The sequence below is a fragment of the Molothrus aeneus genome, chromosome 16 (assembly GCF_037042795.1).
Source record: "Molothrus aeneus isolate 106 chromosome 16, BPBGC_Maene_1.0, whole genome shotgun sequence".
Lineage (NCBI taxonomy): Eukaryota > Metazoa > Chordata > Aves > Passeriformes > Icteridae > Molothrus > Molothrus aeneus.
Genome location: NC_089661.1, coordinates 6,849,813 through 6,870,872, shown reverse-complemented (window position 1 = coordinate 6,870,872; position 21,060 = coordinate 6,849,813). Strand labels below are relative to the sequence as shown.

The following is a 21,060-nucleotide window of genomic DNA, read 5'->3' as shown; positions in this document are numbered from 1 at the left end:
TTTCATTTCTGTATATGAAATATTCTCAGTTTATTTGGCTGTGTCTGCACTACACTAACCTGTTAATGGATAGGTGAAAATATTTTCAACATTTCATCTCCTTTCCTTGCAGCAGCCCACCTGCTGACACACCAGAGGTATTCTCCCTACTCTTCCCAATCAACCCCAACAACTCTTTCTGAGTTTCATCACACCAATTCTCAAATTTGTGTTTTGAATAAAATTAGACAATGCAATATGCATATATCTGCTACTCCAAATTCTGGCCAAAAGTCATCACTGCTGATGTGCCAGCCTCGACTCTCCCCAGGTACATAATTCCCAGAAACAGTACCAGCCCAAATATTACTGCAGAGGAGCACTGGACTTCAAACACTAACACTCCTTTGCCTTTCTTCAGGGAACTCCCATCCCATTACAGCCTCAGAAAGGAAAATTCCACAAACAGTTTTATTTATCAAAGGCTTACAGTAATAAATCATTATTGCAGTTGTTTATAAGCAACAACTTCTGCTTTTTAAAATGTTATTTTGTTTGAAAATTCCACACAGCTGCCTATAAACGGTATTTGTGTAATTAAGGTTTGAGTTTATGATCATCTGAATCTTGCCTTTCCCACCTTTTTTTTTTTTTATTAGGGTCTTCTAGGCCATAGAAACCACCTGACTTCCCACAAAAAATCTATAAACACCCATTTTCTATGCTACAATCAGTTAGAGGGGAGCAAACAACCCCATTTTGTCAGGAGAAGCACGGGATGCAAATTTGTGCTGACATTATCCTGACAATCAGAAGGCAAACACTAACAATTCTCACCTAATGCCATTTGTTTTAGCACTAAAGCACCACCATTTTTCACATAAATGTGGACAGGTGGGTGTGAACCTTACAGACCATCCTGTCCTGTGGTCACAGCCTCTTCATGAGAGCTGTGTCAGTCAGAAAGGGATTGATCCAATCCCCAAATCACACCCTGGGCTTTCAGAAAAAAGAGTGACCAAAATATACAGCAAGTTACACAATCAGCTACACACAAACACTTCAACACTTGTTCACAAGCCAAAATAATGTTTGGTTCTAAAAATTAGTTACATAAAAAACCCTTTTGTTTATAAAACATAAAGCAATGTAGCACCAATATAGCAAGGACATTCATTTGGCTTCTCTAAAATCTGCCACTGGGATATCAGCAGAGTTATCAAACTCATGTATTAAAAACTGGCAGGAAAATTGACACTTCTAATAACACTCATAACATTATATTGTCATCAATATTTTTTTTTTTAAATTTAGGATCAGAAAACACAAAATCTTCAACTAAAATTGAAAGAAGCAGATTTGCATTTGCCACTACCACACAAGAACTCTACACTGGTCACAATAGTGCAAATGTTCCCCATTGCATCATCAGCTGCTTCTAAGTAGGTTATTTGTAAAATTTCTTCTATTAAATGAGCAGCTACACTTCATTGAGTGAATATGCCCATGGCCCTCAGAAATGTGTGACAGATGTAATGTCCATTGACCACATGTAATGTATTAAAACGTTTCCTCTATCTGATATTCCTATATATTGCTACAATAAAGAAACCTCTTTGCATTTCATTACTTTTGCATCTAGAAATTATTAAGTAGGATAGTCTACACAGTCACCACATCTGTTATTTATATAAGATGCAGAAAGAGAGGGGGAAAAGTCCAAATTAAGGTTGTTCAGGACACTGAAGTACAAATTACATATATGTATCTTTGAAGTTTTAAACTTACCTTTGTAATTGTGGAGAATAAAAACATCCTGTGGAAAACATTGACAGCTGTTTAGGTCTAATCCAGAGTTTGCTTAAGACAAATGATGCTGAAGACACCTGTGTGACTTGTATGGCAATTACACCCCAGGGGAAAAAAGGGGGAGTTGGTAATTCCAGGGTGTCCTGGGCTGGCAGAGGCAGTGCAGGATGAGAACTCCCCTTTCCCTCACTGATGTTCCCCATCCATCAGACCAGAGCCCAAATATCAGCTCTTTTATTGCAGTTTATTTTTTACCCAGAAAAGCCATGTCATATTTAATTTTTACAATAGGCTCAATGAAAAAGAATAGTTAGGTTTTCTTTTATAGGGGTAATATTTTTTTAACTTCTAAAGAATGTTCTGTATGTAGACTGCTGGAGAAAAATCTATTTCAGCCAATTACAGATCACAGAAAGTGCCCCCTCAAAACTACCTGTTCTAAGAATATGAATAAATGTGGCTGAAACACAGGTTCTAATCAATTTCCAGATTATAAAACACTTTTTTTTCAATTTCCTATATATACTTAAACAAAAGACAAATACCAGTATTTCTAAATCCAACAACAAAGCAAAGCAAAGACACAAAAACTCCACAGAGTTGGCAATCTCACCATGTTTTTTATGTAAATTATTTAAATAATATTTTTCTTCTCACAGGGAGTCCTCTTCAGCTCTTCACATGACCAGTAATAAAAGTTTATGAATATGGCACAAAAGATCTGTTACTGTCTTCAGACAAGACTGTTGTCATTACCCAAATGAGCAGATTAATGACTTAGTCATGATTTTAGCACTTTCCTCTTTCACAGTAATGAGAAATAACTTGTAAACATTAAAATTTAAAAACAAATTAGTTGTCAAAAGTGTATCATAAAGACTAACATTAACATTGCTGATCCAAATAACAAGGAGTGAGCCAAATACTAATCCCCCCTCCAGGGATTTGTTCTATTGCACTACCAGGCAATTAACCTGACTTTCATTTAGTGTTGATATGATAAAATAAATAGATTTGTTAATGCATTTTTAAAATACACAAGTAAATGTCTTCCTTGGGAGGTTGATAATGGGCTGCACTGATCATCTCATATCATCTATCAGTTTGAAAGCAACTTATCATTTGTGTGTGCTTACTATTATATATGGAATGAAACACCAAAAGCTACATAAAAAACATGTTTAAAATTAAAACCAAACCTTGATTGTTGGATATAGAAATGTGTTCCTGCACTCCCCTGAATAACATTCTCCCAGCCTATTATTCCCAAATTTAAAATTAAATAGCTATTTCTTTTTTATTTATCTTGTTCCTAGTCAGGTTATTTCTTGTGTGCTTATGAATTTTTTTTCAATATTAATCTAGTGTTTTGCAAAGAAAAATTGCACAAAAATAAATTGCAAGATTTAGGCCTAAATTCTGGTCTCCAAAGGTAAGAAATGACAGCCCTCTGCTGGCTAACAAATATGTACCCACAAGAAGGACATCTCACAACAGCTTTACATTGATACAACATTTACCCAAGTAAAAATATATAAAAGTATATAGAGTAAAAAAAAACTTGTAATACAGGGATGCCTGAAATATTTTATCTGGACCATTAGGAAACATTCTGTCTACTTCCTGTAGGAAACAGTAGGGCAAGGAAATGGCTGAATCCTGAATTATATGGACAATTCTGAAGAATACTGAAATTCCTCAAAGAAGTAACCTTAGTGGGATTCAGTTTTCCACATAGCATTCAAAACCAGCAATAAATGTTAATGTAATCATTGTGTTACTGTGCCTTTGTTTTAGTCAATTAAATGACCCGCAGTCCACAAAAATGAAAAGTTGTCCAAAAAAAATACTGATTTTCTGACATTTTTATGGTCTTAAATGCATTTTAAAAGCAAACATCAGAGAGCTTATTGGCAGCCAGATAAAAATGAGAATCACAGCATGGTATTTGCCACAACAGTTAGCATTGTGATCCAACTTGCAAAGAAAAAATTGTTTAGGTCTCAGCATAAAATTTCATAAACATGAAACATGCATGAGAAAAATCAATACTAGTCCTTATATTTTATTAATTTTTGCCTGTTTTTAAAGACTTGTTTTCTACTTTGCCCTGAGGACCTGTACTGCATTTTAAAATAGAAAGACATACATTGTAAATAATCTGCACTTTTCCTACATTAATTTAAAATGCTCTTTAGCATAATTCTGACTGTGTGGAAAATTTACAAATCATGCTTTGCAAAGTGCCTCTTCATTAACTGTGCTGACTGGAACCGGTGTGCAGTAAAGGAACACATTGGCAGATTGTGCTTTATTTTCCCTCATTAGAAAAACACAGAAACCCAAAGGAACCCCCACTGCAGCTGCCCACAGGTGACAGCGTGAAACAAAGAACTGAAAGTGTTTATTTGAATATATTTGACCGTTGACTCAACGCCTGATAACGGCATTTTACCCAAAGAAGGGATTATTGACAGAGATAACTGGAATCGGTGCCCAGAGTGAATAGGAGTGATGGGAACATTTCGCGCACGTTCCAGGACGGAAGGAGCGCCCCAGCCCTGCACACCAAGGCGGCAGCTCCTCCTCCCCTTTCCAGAGCGGGATCGTGACCCGTCCCTGGGGGCTCTGAGCGGCCTGGGCCGCGGGGAGGTGTCCGTGCCACGGCAGGGCGTGGAACTGGGAGATGTGAGGGTCCTTTCCATCCCAAACCCTTCTGTGATCTCTGTGATGATGCTCGGCTGAATTGCAGGGGAAGTCTGAGAAGGGCCCTGCATTTCCAGCTGTTTCTGAAAGCAGCTCTGAGGAGCGCCTTCACCCTCTGCGCACAAACCACATTGTGCGCACTGACAGGGGCGGGCACCACGGAAACTTGTGAGAGGAATGCTCAGGAGAGTTTGGGTTTGGTGCTTAAAAAATGCAACTACCCAGGAAAGAATAATGGAATCACAGAATATTCTGAGTAGGAAGGACCCATAAGAACCATCGATCCTGGTCCTGCACAGGACACTCTAACAATCCCGCCCTGTGCCTGAGAGCGGTGTCCAAACGCTCCTGAAGCACTGTCAGCTTTGGGGCCGTGCCCACTGCCCTGGGGGGCCTGTTCAGTGCCCACCCTATGGATGAAAAACCTTTTCCTCGTATCTAACCCAAACACAAAATGCTTGGAGAGGACCGGCTACCTCGCATTTCCACTCGGCACGCACTCCCTGCACGGAGAGAAGCGGAGGCTCATCTGGCCGCAGTGGGAGCCCGTGTGTGGGGTCCCGTCCCCGCCCGCGGTGGGATCCGTGAGGGGACGGACATTTCCCTGAGGGACCCTGCTGTCCTCGCGCCCCGGGAACCCGCCCGACTGGAGGACCGCGCGCGTGCCCGCCAGGGGGCGCTGTCGGGGAGCGCGCGCGCGTGCGCGGGAGCGGTGCCGCGATGGCGGCGCTGCTGGAGCACGAGAGCCAGATCTTCCTGGAGCTCTTCCACCGCGACGGGCTCGTCGTGTGCGCCCGCGGGCTCGGCATCGACCGCCTGCTGCTGCGCTTCCTGCGCCTCTACTGCGAGCCCGCCAGCCTCGTGCTCGTGCTCAACACCAGCCCCGCCGAGGAGGTGAGGGCAGCTGCCAGCGCCCGCCCCTTCCCCTCCCGGCTGCGGCGGGCGCGTCCCGGGGCTGGCCGGCGGCTCTGTGGCTGCCCCGGCCGGCAGAGCGGCTCCCCGGTCTGGCGGGAGGGTGTGCGGGCTCCGGTGAGGGCAGCGCGGGGCGCGGGCCGGGCGCTGTGCACCGGCCCCGGCACAGAACCACGGAACGGTCAGGCTGGTAGGGAGCACAGTGGCTCCTCCGGTCCCGCTTCCCTGCTCAGGCAGGGTCACTCAGGCCTGAGGTCACTCAGGCACACAGCACAGGAATGTATCCAGATGGTTCTGGAATATCTCCAGAGAGGGAGCCTCCACAGCCTGTCTGGACAATCAGTCCCAGGGCTCGGGCACTCTCAGGGAAGAAGTTCTTCCTCGTGCTCAGGTGGAACTTCCCGGGCATCAGTTCCTGCCCGTTCCTCCTGTGCCACTGCTGGGCCAGGGAGCAGAGCCCGGTCCCTGCTCTGAGCCCTCCCTGCTCCCACTGACAGGCACTGCTGAGGGCTCCTCTCAGCCATCTCCTCTGGAGGCTCAACAGCCCCAGCTCCTTCAGCCTTTCCTCACAAGAGAGAGGCTCCAGTCCCCTCCTTCTCTTTGTCGCCCTCTGCTCCCGCAGCTCCGTGTCCCTTTTGTCCTGAGGTGCCCAGAACTGGACCCAGCACTCCAGATGTGCCCCAGCAGGGCTGAGCAGAGGGGCAGGGTCACCTCCCCGACCTGCTGGCAATGCTCTTCCTCATGCACCCCAGGATTTTCCAGGAGTTCTTGGCCACAAGGCACTGCTGGCTCAGGGACAGCTTGTTGTCCACCCCCAGGTCCTGGGGAAGCTGACAAACCACACACATTCGGGATTGGGGCAGTTGGATTTCTACTCCTGCAGCACAATGAAGTCCTAGTAACACTCATGAGCTGATAGCACTAAAAGATGATTTCTTCCCAGTTCTCTGTTCTTAAGGCAGTATTAAAATTGCATTTTCTCTGAAAATGAGATATTGAAATATAAGAAAATGTAAGCTCCTTGAAGTGTCAGTTGCTCATTTTTATGTAAGTATTGTCCAGTTACTATTGACTATGTAGATTTTTTTTAAATCACCTAGATGAGTTTGAAACTGAAGAAAGTATGTCAAAGAAAAAATCATAATAATTCTGACTTCTTCTAGTATGTTATACTATCATGTCTTAATCTGTTTTTGAGAGCTCCTCAAAATTACCAGAGTATAATAAAGGTATAAAATTACCAGAGTGAAATAAAGGTGCTTTATGGATCCCTTTCTCTGGATACCACAATAATGTCTTGTGTTTTTATTGTGTTTGGTTTAGGAGTATTTTATTGATCAGCTGAGGTCAGATGGAGTTGTTCATCTCCCTCGACGCGTTACCAATGAAATTGCAAATAATACTCGATATGAATTTTATACACAAGGAGGAGTCATCTTTGCAACCAGTCGGATCCTTGTGGTCGATTTCCTTACTGACAGAATTCCTGCCAATCTCATTACTGGTAAGAGCATAATGAAATAAAGGTGAGAGTGTTCTGTTTGAAAATACACAAAGCTTAAAAAAAATTCTGTATGAAGAATTCTACTAACAGGTATTGAGGTTGAAGAATTAGTCCTTTCCCCTCCCCACCAAGACTGAGGTGAAAGGAGCAAATATGTAGTTCTTTTGTTCCTTTTTTTTTTTCCTCTCAACTCATTAGCTTTATTTAATCATACACTTTAAAAAGGCTTTCAAAGAAGAATAATTGATTGTACTTGGTGAAATAATGTCCTGGGATCTATTGGACACTGGCCTGTCATTAAAACAGATTTTAGATGTCACGCTTTATGAGCCATGCACACTACCTATATTTTTGCATTAACAAATTACTCCTGATGACTTCTCATAAAAAAATACCTTTGTATTGACACACTTGGGTGCTATGCACATAGCAATATTTCGAAGTAATGCTGTTACTGTAATTGTAAAGATTTGGAGAATAGCTTGCAAACTTCTTTTGTAGTTATATAGAAGCTATACATGGAAGATGCAAGAGCTACCCTTCTCTGTTCCCCTTCCCCCCAGCCACTCTTGTTTTTATGTTCCTGTCTAATGTGGAAACCCTGTTATAGCCTGGAGAGCTGGAAAAAGAGAGCTCTAAGAGCCAGGGATTTAAGAATATTTTACTGTTTTTTAAGTGTTAACATCTTAATGATTAAACATAGCTGAATATTGTATGCTTAGAAGAATGTGAGTTTCTGCTTCAGAATCTGTACCTCCTTCCTTTCAGTCAAGCTACAGCAAGTTCTACTGTAAAACATTTTGAACACTTTTAGGCTGGAGTCGAAGAACACCAGATTTCTAAATTCAAAAGAAGTGAATAGGTTTTCTGGGCAACCTGTGGTAATTTCTCTTTTTCCCTTGACTCCTTTCTCTTTACCTTTCTACCCTACCAAAGAAGAAGGAAAAAAAATAAAAGAAGAAATACTGCAAAGTTTTAAAACTGGTGCTGTCCTTTATTGCCACGGAGCTGTGACAGGTTTTGCATTGCCACCAGAGGTCGGTATGAGAGCAGCTGCAATCGAGTGGTGGCTTCATTCTCAGCCTCCCAACACCTGGGTCTGTGTGCCTTGTTTGTGTGTGAGATTGTACAGCAAAATCTTGTAGTAGTGTTTCATGAGGAGATAACAGCAAAAGCCTTTCTAGGTGTTAAAAATGTCATTTGTAAAATCAGCATGAAATAACATCTGAGGAACTCATAAATCCAGCTAAATGAAGGTAAGAAATTCTCATTGCAGTAAAGCAGAAATATTCCTGGTGGTTTTAGCAGAGTAGAAATTATGTGCTTGACAGCACAGTGAAACTGATGCAAGTTGGTGTAGTAAAAAGTGGCAAGTTGTTTCTACCAAGGCTTACAGAGCAGGTGTGAACTCCCTTCATAAGCAGGAAGGTAGTACAATAAACACAGTCTTACTGACCTGTTAGAAATTCTGTCTTTCCTGTCCTGTCCATCTGGGGTCACATCTTGAAAAATTTGGAAGGTGTTCAGAGATGATCATGTATGGGAAAATTTGCTTCATAGGACAGGTCTAACAATATCTAGATAGAAAAAGACCTTGTAGTGGATTATTTCAGGACTTAATTATGAAAGATGAGCAGTTGTATGGAAGTCTATTTTCTGGATGCTTTTTCATTTAGCAAGCAAAGGCATATTAAAACCAATGGCTGCGTGCTGAATTGAGGAGACTTGTTACAGAAATTAAATGCTCTGTAAGTTTATTAGCTTCTGTAGGCACAAGATAAAACCTGTGGTGTTTGATGTCCTTTGCTTCCATTTTAGAAAGGCATTTATGATTCCCCTGGAAGCTGTGAACAGATACCACATAGGCCTGAATTCAGTAGGGGGAGAAGAAAATAATGCAATGTTCTGTTTAACATGATTAGCATGAGGAAAAAACAAGCCTTGGTTTAGCAGGTCTTGGCTGAGTGAACTTTGAACTTCAGAAATGTTTGCCTCAACCACATAATTAAATTAAACTCTTGTTTCATTTCTCTTTATTGAAATGTGCTTGATAAGTCTTTTATTCCTACTGCACCCATAGCCATGAAGAAAACTGGTGAGGTACTCATATATTTGTTAATACTTGCTGTCCTTGAGTGTGAATATGGGAGAGAAAAGCAAAATAAATGTTTTCAGAAGTTCTTTGATTATGTAAACACTTGAACTGTTACCAGTTCAAGTAACAGTTGAAAAAGTTACTTGACATGTCTGTAATTCCAGAATTTCTCTAAACAAAAGAATTCAACTATCACAGTGTTGAACACATCAAACTTGCTTTGTTGTAACAATGTGTTATGTCATGCATCTGCTTTTCCTGCTTTTAAAAGACTCAAGTTCAAGTTATGCCTCAGGAGTAGAGAATTTTCCTAGCTAATAAGTCCTGCCACTCATTCACAAGCTTTTTTCCTGTTAAAGATGCATTATTAACCCAGTTCTGTTATTTGGCAATTCCATGGTACTGAAACCGAGGAGTCACTTGTTTCAACCCCAGAAAGTTTGTTCAACCTTCATTTTAGATGACTTAAATTCCTGTATTTAAACAACAGTAGAAGAATAAGACAGTTGTGAGGAAAAATCCGTACAAACCTGGACCTTTCTGTATTTTTATATTTTTTTTAAACTTGATTATTTTTTTTCTCTTGCCAGGTATTTTGGTGTACAAAGCACACAGAATCATTGAGTCCTGTCAGGAGGCGTTCATCTTGCGACTTTATCGCCAGAAGAACAAGCAAGGCTTCATCAAAGCTTTTACAGATAATGCAGTTGCATTTAACACTGGCTTTTGTCATGTGGAAAGAGTGATGAAGAATCTTTTTGTTGGGAAGCTTTATCTGTGGCCAAGGTGAGGCAGTTCTTTACTTCACTGGAGAGTTAAACTTAGAGGAAAGATGAAGGATGTTACAGTGGGTTCCCAAGGAAATGAGGTGTATGCAGTCACGCTGCTAATCTGTGTTCCCTCCTCTATTCCCAAACAAAATTTTTTCAGATTTTGACAGAAGTAGTCTTAAAGATGCTGAATTTCTGAGAGTATTTTTGAAAATGGACTCCAATTGACTGTATTAAAGGAATGAACCTTATGGCAGAGCTCTCCTGTTAGTCAACAGAAATCACAGCAAAAAGTGACATTCTTTACAGTTTAAGAAAAACTTCTCTTACTAAACAAGAGTACCTAAGCCTTGAAATTACAGCAGAACAGTCTCTCAGTTCTGCTATTCATGGACATGTTTGTTTCCAGCTGTTCTGAAACTCCGTGCATCTCTTTCTACATGTCAGATTATTTCAATCTTCTTACACACCTGTGCTGTGTATGAAGAACATTTCTTGATGACTGTTAAAAAACCAATTGCCAAAATGCAGCATGCACGGAGTCTTCCAGGAGCAGATCCACAAAAGGAACTGAACACTCTGATGACTCAGTCAGTGCTTTTGCCCTAGGCAGGAGCTCTGCCCATTTGTTCCATTGGTCCGGGCTGGAATGTGTTTCACTCCTTCTTAAGGAATGGCTCCTCTGCATTGTAAATTCCTTAACAGTCTTTCAGTATCCCAGGGAAGTAGAAGTGGACATACCTGGGCTAGGAAAGGTTGAGTAGAAGCTCTCTAGATTTCCTTCCTTGACTTCCATGAAAAGACCTGGGGCTGCAGGCTGCAGTAAGGGAAATGTCCATGGAGTTGTAGAGGTCAGCAGCCATGGGGTTCTCTGAGCCTCCTCCTGTCAGGAACAGTCAGGTGGCATCCCTGGATCTGTGCTGCTGGAGTGGCTCCAAGGACAGGCTTCCAACAAGGACCTGCAGGTTGGCATTGCAATGAACCTCTTCCAGTTTCTCCCTTATATGATTTTTTGGGCTAATTTTAATACTTGTTATGTGTGATGATGATGCAGAATCCAGTGCAGTAATTTTCCATGGATCATTCACCAGCACTGTAGGCTCACATGACTAGAATGACTACAGTCATAATTGTGGAACAGATGGTTTTCCAGGGCTGCTCATAAGATTGCAGTCTTCACATCAGTAGAAAATTACTTTGGAATTAACTTAGTTGTTTACATTTTAAATAATTGTAATTGTAGTTTGTACAAACTTTTGAATAATTCTAAGTCAAAAGTATCCATGTAAATCTTAAGAAGCTGTTTTTCTCCTAGATTTCATATAGCAGTGCACTCGTTTTTAGAGAAGCATAAACCTGAAGTGGTGGAAATTCACGTGGCAATGACCCCTGCTATGCTTGCTATCCAGACTGCAATCCTGGACATTCTGAATGCATGTCTGAAGGAACTGAAACGTTACAACCCAGCTCTTGAAGTAGAAGATCTATCTTTAGAGAATGCTATTGCTAAACCTTTTGACAAGGTAACAATTTTGATTGTTCTGCAGTGTCTAAGTGACAGGATATAGATCTCCAAAGTGCCTGCCATGCAGACAGAAATGTTATTTGCAAAATAAATAACCAGCAGCAGCTGAGTGTTCTCCCATGACATGTTTATTACTGGTACAAGGGGATGTAATGGTGATGTGACAGTTGCCAGTAGGGTTTTTGATGTATTGGTGTTATTGTTCTTCCTTCATTTCCAAAGTCCCAAGAGTAAGAACACCTCAATTCATGGTTATAATGATAATTGTTGCTGCTGTTATTAAAAAGACAGCTGCAACTTCAGCTCAGAATACTTTGGAGATAAGTATCAGTAATTGCCATACACATACTCTCCCCTTTTCCTTTTGAATTTCTTGCTTGTGTTTTTTATTCTCTCTAGTAGAAGAAGCACTGTATGTACTAGACAATATGCACATGCATGTATCTGCTGTATCTTTAATCATTATGTATGTCAATAACTTTGGGTTCACTGTTATTTTTGACAGATCTGCAATGTGTGGCACACATATGCTTTTGTTAGGGTGAAATCAACTGTCATAGTGCAACACAGTTATTGGTTAACTGATTTAATCTGTATGGAAGGCCTTCTGTACTTTAAATATTTGAAGGTTCTTTCTTGGGGTCTATAAGTTGCACATCTTCATGATACCTATCTTGATTTTGGAAACTAAATGACATTATAATGGTTTTTTCTGTACCTAAGTAAAGGACACTAGATACTAAATACAACAGGCCAGTACCAGTAAAACAAGGGTGTTTTTTTATAATTTCACCAATATTTTATTATTAGATGGTGAGGAAAAAATTTATTGAAAGCATTAAATTGTATGTGTCTGCTAATTGCTGAAATGTGTTTCATAAAGACATCTATATTATGTTAACTTTGTTTTGATATAAGTTACCATATTTTAGCAAACATCTCACCAGTACATATTTATTTTGGTATCTGCAATAACTTTGGGAAACCAGAGCCTGTAAAGTTAAAGTGGATTCTCAGCTTGTTAGAAGCTATAATGCAATGCTGTATGTTTGACACTCCAAACGTTCCAATTTTAATTTCCAGACAATCCGCCACTATTTAGATCCTCTCTGGCATCAGCTTGGAGCTAAGACAAAGTCTTTGGTGCAGGATTTGAAGATCCTCCGTACTTTGCTACTGTATCTAACCCAGTATGATTGTGTCACTTTCCTTAATCTCCTGGAGTCACTGAAAGCAAGTGAAAAAGCTTTTGGTGAGAATTCAGGTAAACATGGAATAACCATACAAGTTAATGCATGAAACGGTGCAATGTTGATGTTTTTAATTATCGTTCCCAAACATATGAAAGTATCTAATTAGGTTTTACACAACCAGCCATAAGGACGTAGGTTTTTATTGACAGATAATTCTTTCATCTTCCCACTTAACTGCTGTTACTTAACAGAGTGAGATTTGCATCACATTTTTGTCTTTTATTAAGCTGGTGATTACACAGCAAGCAGGTAGGGCAGGTATTCCAGCTGAAGATCTGGAGCTTTTATTGCAGAGGGTTGGAACACATACACATTGCAGATGTCAAACTACTTACTACTGCTTCCTTCTCATTTCCTCTCCAGGCTGGCTGTTCCTCGACTCCAGTACTTCAATGTTTGTGAATGCTCGAGCTCGAGTTTATCGCATTGCAGATGAGAAACTGAATCAGAAAAGCAAAGGCTCAGGCTCTGAAAAACGTGATGTAAAGAAGGAAAATGGTACTGATCATTCCTAATTTTAAGTTTAAGAGTGTCACACGATTCCAAGTGCTTTGCATATTATTACTTGTACTCTGGTTCCCTGCATGAACTTCCACAGCTCAGGATCTCAGTCTGTTAGCTGGGATAAATTGAGATATAATCGAAGTTCCCAAAGCATATGATAAACAACCTAAAAGAGTCACAGAGTAGGGATTCTCCTAAGCTTGCTCAGCTGATCACTGGAAGAGCTTTTGTGAAATTGTTCTTGCATTACATTGATGTTTAGCTTCATCTTTATTATCTTATGTGAAAGAGTAGGAGGCTGTGGTTGCTTTTATTAAAAAATATATTCAGGAGTTTCAGAATTGAAGAATGAGTGAATACTTCACTGTTTTGCTTCACAAAAGCATTTATCTCCATTTTTAAATTTAAGAGTGTTCTCCACCTCATTAGCATAACAAGTTGCATATGTAGGCTGTTGAATATCATATGTGCCAACAGCCATCACACTAATGACATCTAACCACTGATTTAAAGTCTGAAGGATATTTTGCCTGCAAGAGCTGCTATGTTCAATCTTACTTTGTTTCAGAACTGAAAAGGGAATTGGTTCTAGAAAGTAACCCAAAATGGGAAGCTCTGAGAGAAGTACTGAAAGAGATTGAAAATGAGAATAAGAACAGTGACAACCTTGGCGGTCCAGGTGAGAGAATACTAAATTATGCAAGTTTTCCAGGAATTCTACTGGTTTGTATTTCTGCTTGACCCTGGAGAGAAGGAATTAACCCTTTTCTGTAGTTTTATCAAAGAGCTGGTTTAAATTTAGTAATTTGTGGCCTCAAGATGAGGAATTTTTGTACATTATGTACATAAACTATGTAAAATTAAACTCTTAGTAGGTCTTGCTCTAAAAGAGAAATGCTGTTCCTACAATGCAATACTTTTTAGGAAAGAACCTTCATTATTCTGAAAAAACATTTTAGGTTACATTTCAGTAATCTACTGATACCTTAGTTCCAAGCCAAATAAAACAGATATGGAGATTTATAATGATCAAAGCACCATTCACTCATTTCTGAAGTTTGGGTTCAAAACAAAAATAGGGGTTCTGTCTTACACCCTTTCTAACTTGCACATTCTTCTCATGCACCTGAAAATTTGCTTTGCATGGGTTGCATATAAATGAGGTAGAGATTAGAGGCAGGGAAGAGAGTCTAACTGCTATGCTGCCTTTCCTATTTTAGGGCTTTTCATTCCCTTAAAATTTAGCAAGTTTTATTTTAGGAAATAGTAAGGGTAAAAAAGTGCTCTTTTCTCCCACCCACAGTGTTCTGACTCTGGGTAAGAACTGGCTCTCTCTCCCAGTGTTGTAGGAGTTTATCTGAGTCAGCTTGCAGAGAATTGTTATTCACCAATGTCAATAATACTGTGTGAAACATGTGTTTTGTAGACTCTCTAACACAGCTGACAAATTAGAATGGTCTAAATTAAGTTCTCTCTTATTCCACATCTTAAAAATGAGTAGTTGTTTGAGTATGTTTCAACACGCACTGGATCTGCCTCATTTCCAATGGTCAGATGGAAAACTTTATGAATTTAGATATTGTAAGAAAAAGGAATGTTGAACTTCCATTGATCTACTCTAATTTTTTTTGGTGCAAAAAGCCATGCAATTTAGATTCTCTCAAAGTCCAGAGCAGCTGTGGCAGCCGAATGTGAAGGCATTTGGCAGGCACAGGGCTTGGATCAGTGCAAGCCATTGGCTCGGGAGGTGCTTTAGCTGGATAAGAAGCACAGCATTACAGGCTGTAAACATGGTATTGTTTCTTGACTGCAGGGCAAGTGCTCATCTGTGCCAGTGATGACCGAGCCTGTGCACAGCTCAGGGAGTATATTATTACTGGAGCAGAAGCTTTCTTAACAAGACTTTATAACAAAACCTTCGGAAAGGACGAGAAAGCTGCAGAAGTGTGGATTAAGGACAGAAAAGCCATGAAGTCCAAAGGAAATGCCAAACCAGACACAGGGCCTCAAGCCAAAAAAGCCAAACTGACAGCTTCTTCAAAACAAAATAAACAGAAGAAGCAGCAAGACCGGACTCTAATCCAAATGATAGGGAAAACTGAGGAGGAAAAGAGAGAGGAGGTGGAGGTGGAAGACAACAAAGAATTAAGTAGTAGCCAAGAAGGCAACATTGAAGAGATCATTCCTGAAGATTTTGATTTCAGCTTGCCCTCAGATTGTTACTATGGGATTTTCAAGGACCCACTGACAATTATCCACCCACTGCAGGGTTGTGGGGATCCCTACGCGCTCACTCGGGTGCTGCACGAAGTAGAACCCAGATATGTTGTGCTGTATGATGCAGAACTCACTTTTGTTCGGCAGCTGGAAATCTACAAGGCAAGCAGGCCTGGGAAGCCTTTGAGGCAAGTTGACTTGGCCAGGGTAATTGTAGTCTGAAAAGAAAAAATTGGAAGTGCACTGTCAGCAGTCAGTGCAGAACATGCTGCTGTTCATTTTCATTAGCTACCTTCCAGTTCCTGTTGAGCACTTCAGTTTAAACAAAAGCAGAATGTCTGGTGTAACCAAAAGATAATTTTTACTTTCCAGCAGGTATTTAGTCCCTTAACAGCAGAAACATATCTGTTAAAAAAAGAAACAATTCCAAGATCTCTGCTTCAATGATTTTAGTGGCAGTAGATCATTTTCAGGTGGAGTAGTCTCATTTTAAACCATCTCTGAAGATATGATTTTTAAAGAAAAGGATTCATTTTGGGTTTAATTAATTTTCACATTTCCTGATGTTCATCATGCTGAAGACCAGTAATTCAGAAACTGTAACAGAGAAGCAAGTAAAGGAAACACAATAAAGAAAATTAGTATTTGCAGTTATAGCAACTGACAGAAAGATCACCACATTGGGTATATGTATTTAATACACCTGGAAATTGCAAAACTCAGTTTTATGAATAAATGTCACATACTGATTAAAAACATAGAAAACTTAAAATTTAATATGCTATTAACTAGTCAGGCATTTACTGCTACTAACCTTAAACTTACTGGTTGTGAATTTTTTTAACTTAATACAAAGTTTTGTGACCTCTTTTGTTTTTCTCTTTTACACCTACAGAGTTTATTTCCTCATATATGGGGGCTCCACGGAAGAGCAGCGCTACCTCACAGCTCTGAGGAAGGAGAAGGAGGCCTTCGAAAAACTCATTCGGTAACCCAGTGTAACTGCCTTTAGAATTAGTGTTTCATGTAATTCCCCAATATGCTGACATTTTAAATAGAGTGAAGTTCTTAACTGTGTGAAGGCTTTAAATAAACTTTTAATTCAATTCTTTGTCAGATGTAAAGACTACTTTCCTATTGAGAGTCACCAAAAAGTCAAAACTTTCCTTTTCAAAGCACCTGCTATTTTGTTTATTAATTTTAGCAGGATTTAATATTAACATAAAGGCTAATCAGCATCACCTGAATTTTTTCCTAATTGTCTATGAAGTTCATTTGTGTAATTGTGTTTTTGCAGGTAACATTTCTTGTAAGATAGTTCCTAAAGCTCTTATAACCTAAGTCAGTTGAGGAAACAAAACATTTCCTTAGACTGCATAAGACAGTATTTTTACTGACAGTGCATTCTCAGCAGGTTACAGTGCTTTTACTAGTCATTAGTTCCTTTGTAAAAGGAAAAAACTAAAAAAACTGAGAAAATTGCATTTCTGATTGGGCTTGCATTTAGTATTAAATTATATATAATGTTACATCTGGATGAAGGGTATTGAAATATTTCAATCTTCTCTACTCCTGTATTTGCAGTTTTTAGTGTGTGTGTGTTTGTGGTTCCTTAGAGAGAAGGCCAGCATGGTTGTTCCTGAAGAAAGAGAAGGAAGAGATGAAACAAACTTAGACCTCCTCAGAGATGCCAGACCTGCCTCTGCCTCTGCTGACACACGCAAAGCAGGTGAGCAGCTCCTAGGTCAGCCCTGCAGCCCAGAGCTTTCCAAAAGTCCCTGAACTATTGCACCTAAAATCTCCCTCAAAGTGCCTGGGGCAGAGACACGTTGTACATTGGCTTCATGCTAAAGAAACATTCTCTCCCAGTGACAATGAACTGGGGGTTCCTTTGAAAGTACAGGTTAATGAAGTATTTGACCATTAAGATGGATACCATTTGGATTGCTCCTTGTCAGATTCTTGGTTATGAGGCTGTCTAGTGCTGCTTGTAGGAAGATAAATTAAAACATAGACACTGAAGTCTACAGATGGTCAAAGGAAGTGTTGTCCTTGAGCTAGTAAATGATGGGGATTTCTTTTCATCTTGACAAAACATGCTGCCTGGGTAAACAACTGCACATTATGGGTGTGATCACTTTCTTTGTAGACCTTTTTCTTTTGTTGCAATTCTAGCCATATTTTTGTTCTTTTCCTCTGAGAGTATGCTATGCCTCTGCCTGTTTTTCTTTACTGTTGTTTCTGTAATCCTGCTCTCCTTTGCCATATGCTCTCTAGTCTTTGCTATTACATCTTTTGTGGCCTTGGTGCTGCAGTCTTTTTATGTGTCCTGCAGATCTGGAGGGCGCAGCACGTAATTCCCACAATAAAGTGCTGTATTTCTGTGGGAAACAGCTGGAAATAAAAGGGATCAGCTTCATTATCTTGTTTTGCAGGCAGCCTTTTAAAGATTTCCCTGATTCATTTAAATAATTTTCATCTACAGTTTAATCTCCTTCATTGTCACCTATACAAGCTTTCAGCAAGTAGCATGGTAGTTCTACCAAGCTGCAGGGCATGCTCCATAAACTATAGTATATATTTAGGCAAGTAATTTTTTTCTCTAACAGTTAAAAATCAAATGAAATCTTTATTTATTGTATTGCTGAATTTGAGGTATAACTTAAGATGAGAAGTCCATCCATTGCAGAAGCCTTGGCAAGACACAGGAAAACAACCAGAGCAGGATGTACGGGGATAACTGTGTTCATTTTGCTCTTCAGGTGGACAGGAACAGAAGGGTGTCCAGCAAACCATAATCGTGGACATGCGGGAATTCCGTAGCGAGCTTCCATCGCTGATCCATCGCCGTGGGATCGACATCGAGCCCGTGACTTTGGAGGTTGGGGATTATATTCTAACCCCTGACATCTGCGTGGAGCGGAAGAGCATCAGCGATCTGATCGGCTCCCTGAACAACGGCAGGCTGTACGCGCAGTGCGTGGCCATGTGCCGCTACTACAAGCGGCCAGTTCTCCTCATTGAATTTGACCCCAACAAATCCTTCTCCTTGATCCCACGGGGCTCTTTACAGCCAGAAATTTCCAGCAATGATGTTACTTCTAAACTAACCCTTCTCACACTGCACTTCCCAAAGCTACGAATCCTGTGGTGTCCCTCTCCCCACGCTACTGCTGAAGTCTTTGAAGAGTTGAAACAAAACCATCCCCAACCCGACGCAGAAACAGCGATGGCCGTCACCGCAGACTCCGAAATTCTCCCCGACTCAGACAAGTACAACCCTGGGCCTCAGGACTTCCTGCTGAAAATGCCAGGGGTTAATGCAAAGAACTGCCGTGCCTTAATGACCCACGTTAAAAGCATCGCAGAGCTGGTGATGCTGTCCAAGGATGAGCTAGCCAAGATTTTGGGTAATGCTGCCAATGCCACGCAACTCTTCGACTTCATTCACCTGACCTATGCAGAGGCACTAGCCAAAGGAAAAAGCAAAAGATGACTCATGAGATTGTTCAACACGCAGCACAGATAAGCTTTTCTGGCACAGTACTTTGGCAAATACATGAAATATTTTAATAAATGCCCCCTCTAAGATAACCAGCTGTTCCTTGCTAATGCTATTCCATCAGTCTTAATATGTGAGTTAATTATTACTGAAGGCAAGTTTCAAGAGGAAAAAAAATATTTTTAATAGAGAAATGTGAATTATTTTTATTCTTTTTAAAGCACTTCAACCAATTCTATAATACCAGTGAATTAACTAAATTTCTAACTGAAATTAGAAATTTCAGTTAGAAAACTGAAACTAGAAATTTCAGTTAGAAAACTGAAATAAATTTCTAACTGAATTAACTAATTTTCACCAAGACCATAAGAATTAAGTGCTAAGACTAACTGATAAAGGTGTTTTCTTGTGAAAGTTATGATGTCTTGTTCAAGTTAAAAATGTGCTGTGTTTTGATTAGTCTGGGTGACCTGCTGCATGATACAACACTGCTTTTGCCATTTTTAATGTCTCACTCTCTGGCAACTGCCACTTTTTGATTGACAGTGATGAAGCTATTTGAAACACGTTGTGGTCTTTGCTCAGGAGTTTATTTAGACTATACTGGGACTGAATCCTGAATTTTAGAACCTGACCATAAGCCTTTGTCACAGTAAAATCCATTTGTATGCTATGCTCTACATTTTGCTTGCTTACTTCACTACCAGTTACACTTTTTACCATTCCAAAGCCAGTACAGCTCTGTCTTGCTAGATTTTACAAAGTGCTTTCCTTTGGTCTAACTGGGTAGAGATTCTGTGGTACCACAGTGCAACTTAATTTTGAGTGTGCCTTATTTATACTTTTAAGAGGCTTTGTTTTTTACAGTTTTGATAGCTCTTTCACTTGAAAGTGAAAAATCTGGGTACACAATTGGCACTGTTCCTTTATACCAAAGAATATTTCCTCTTGTATAATGCAGTCATTTTCTAAGCAAGGTTTTCCAAAAGTGTTGAAAGTTCTTCCAATATTGGCTTCTTTTATGTCCTATTGCTCTTGTATTTTTATGTCCCAAATCAACTGTCTGTCAATAACCTCAGTAAAGCCATTGTCACCTAGAAGATAATACTTTTAGCATTTTGTGTAGCATAAAAGAGGGAAAAGTTTGTCAATATGTGCATTGTTAAATTATATATTCTACATTGAACTTTGATACAGCTGTGTACAAACTGCCATTGCCAAAAGGGTTGGTCCAGTGTTATTCCATGCTAATGTATTTACATTTGCTATTTACAAAACCTTTATCTATGACTTGCACATGTATTTATATGATTCTAATGGGAACAACAGATTAATATTATCTCCTTCGTGAAAGGAGAAAATATTTTTTGTGTTCAGGTTTAGTAAAAACTGTACTGTGCACTTTCAGGTAAAATGTTTATTGTGCATTTTAAGTGTGAATTATGAATTGTTAACTTTAATCTGTGGTTAAGCTATGATAAATTTCCAAGGGAACATTTCTCTGCAGATCAAATTTTAGTATTAAATACACTCATAATAAGATTAAAATTTGTTCTTTATCTTGTTTTTCATTCGGCTGAATCGATATCAAGACATTTTTATTTTTAGTGTGTGGTTTACAATCCAGATCTTTGGGTTTCTATTGCCCTAGATTCTAATTTATTTAATATGAGAAGAAGTCTTTCAGTTTTGACTTTTGCTTATTCAAACTAATGTTGTGAGATGTGCAGAGGAATACAAGTGTCCTGAGTGCATGATTCAGAAAAGGGCAGCTGAGCAGCCTTTGAGAACAGACATTGCTTGTGCAAGGGCCATTAGGGTGCTCCAGGAACTGTGGCTTTGGGGTTTTTCACAGATGCTGCCTCAGCTGTCTCAGTGAGGTTTGGAGTTTTTGCATTGATGTGTATGGGGTGAAAATGAAGGCTGTAGTAATGGGTGATAAAGCTGTAGCTATGTGTTGTATGCTAGATCAAAGTTACATCATGCAATTAAATAATTATTTGCTAAATATTTTAAGGAAATTGCCTCTTGCTTATATGTGTGGAATTTTCCTTTTTCCTTCTCCGTGCAGGATTTGCCCCTTTTCTCTAGAACAGCCACAAGTATATGTTGTTGCATGTCATTACTGCCCCTGTGCTTTGGCACTGCACTAGATGAGGTGTGATGGCCAGTTAGAGCTGTGCCTCCTGGGGCAGGAGGTACAGACTGTGCCCCAAGGTGGGAGAGGTCCTGTGTCCTGAGACCACTTCTCCCTGAAATTCTAGAGCCCAAGGTCTGCCTGAAT

At 40.0% G+C, this 21,060-nt stretch overlaps 1 protein-coding gene across 1 annotated transcript; it reads left to right on the top strand.

Annotated features, from left to right (window-relative positions):
- The first annotated feature begins 5,199 nt into the window (after nt 1-5,199).
- Nucleotides 5,200-20,786, top strand: ERCC4 (ERCC excision repair 4, endonuclease catalytic subunit). Its single transcript, XM_066560683.1, has 11 exons — nt 5,200-5,388; nt 6,730-6,910; nt 9,596-9,791; nt 11,091-11,298; nt 12,384-12,564; nt 12,917-13,051; nt 13,626-13,736; nt 14,871-15,462; nt 16,170-16,262; nt 16,891-17,003; nt 18,037-20,786. Exons 1-11 carry the CDS (start codon nt 5,215-5,217, stop codon nt 18,768-18,770), a joined length of 2,718 nt encoding a protein of 905 aa, XP_066416780.1. The 5' UTR covers nt 5,200-5,214; the 3' UTR covers nt 18,771-20,786.
- The last annotated feature ends 274 nt before the right edge of the window (nt 20,787-21,060 follow it).

What these genes read in the sequence shown, in the direction of transcription:
- ERCC4 (XM_066560683.1), top strand. Translation starts at nt 5,215, where the DNA reads ATGGCGGCGCTGCTGGAGCACGAGAGCCAGATCTTCCTGGAGCTCTTC. An exon ending in AGGCCTGGGAAGCCTTTGAG is followed by an intron (nt 15,463 to 16,169) that starts GCAAGTTGACTT and finishes TTACACCTACAG; the next exon opens with AGTTTATTTCCTCATATATG. An exon ending in GCCTTCGAAAAACTCATTCG is followed by an intron (nt 16,263 to 16,890) that starts GTAACCCAGTGT and finishes GTGGTTCCTTAG; the next exon opens with AGAGAAGGCCAGCATGGTTG.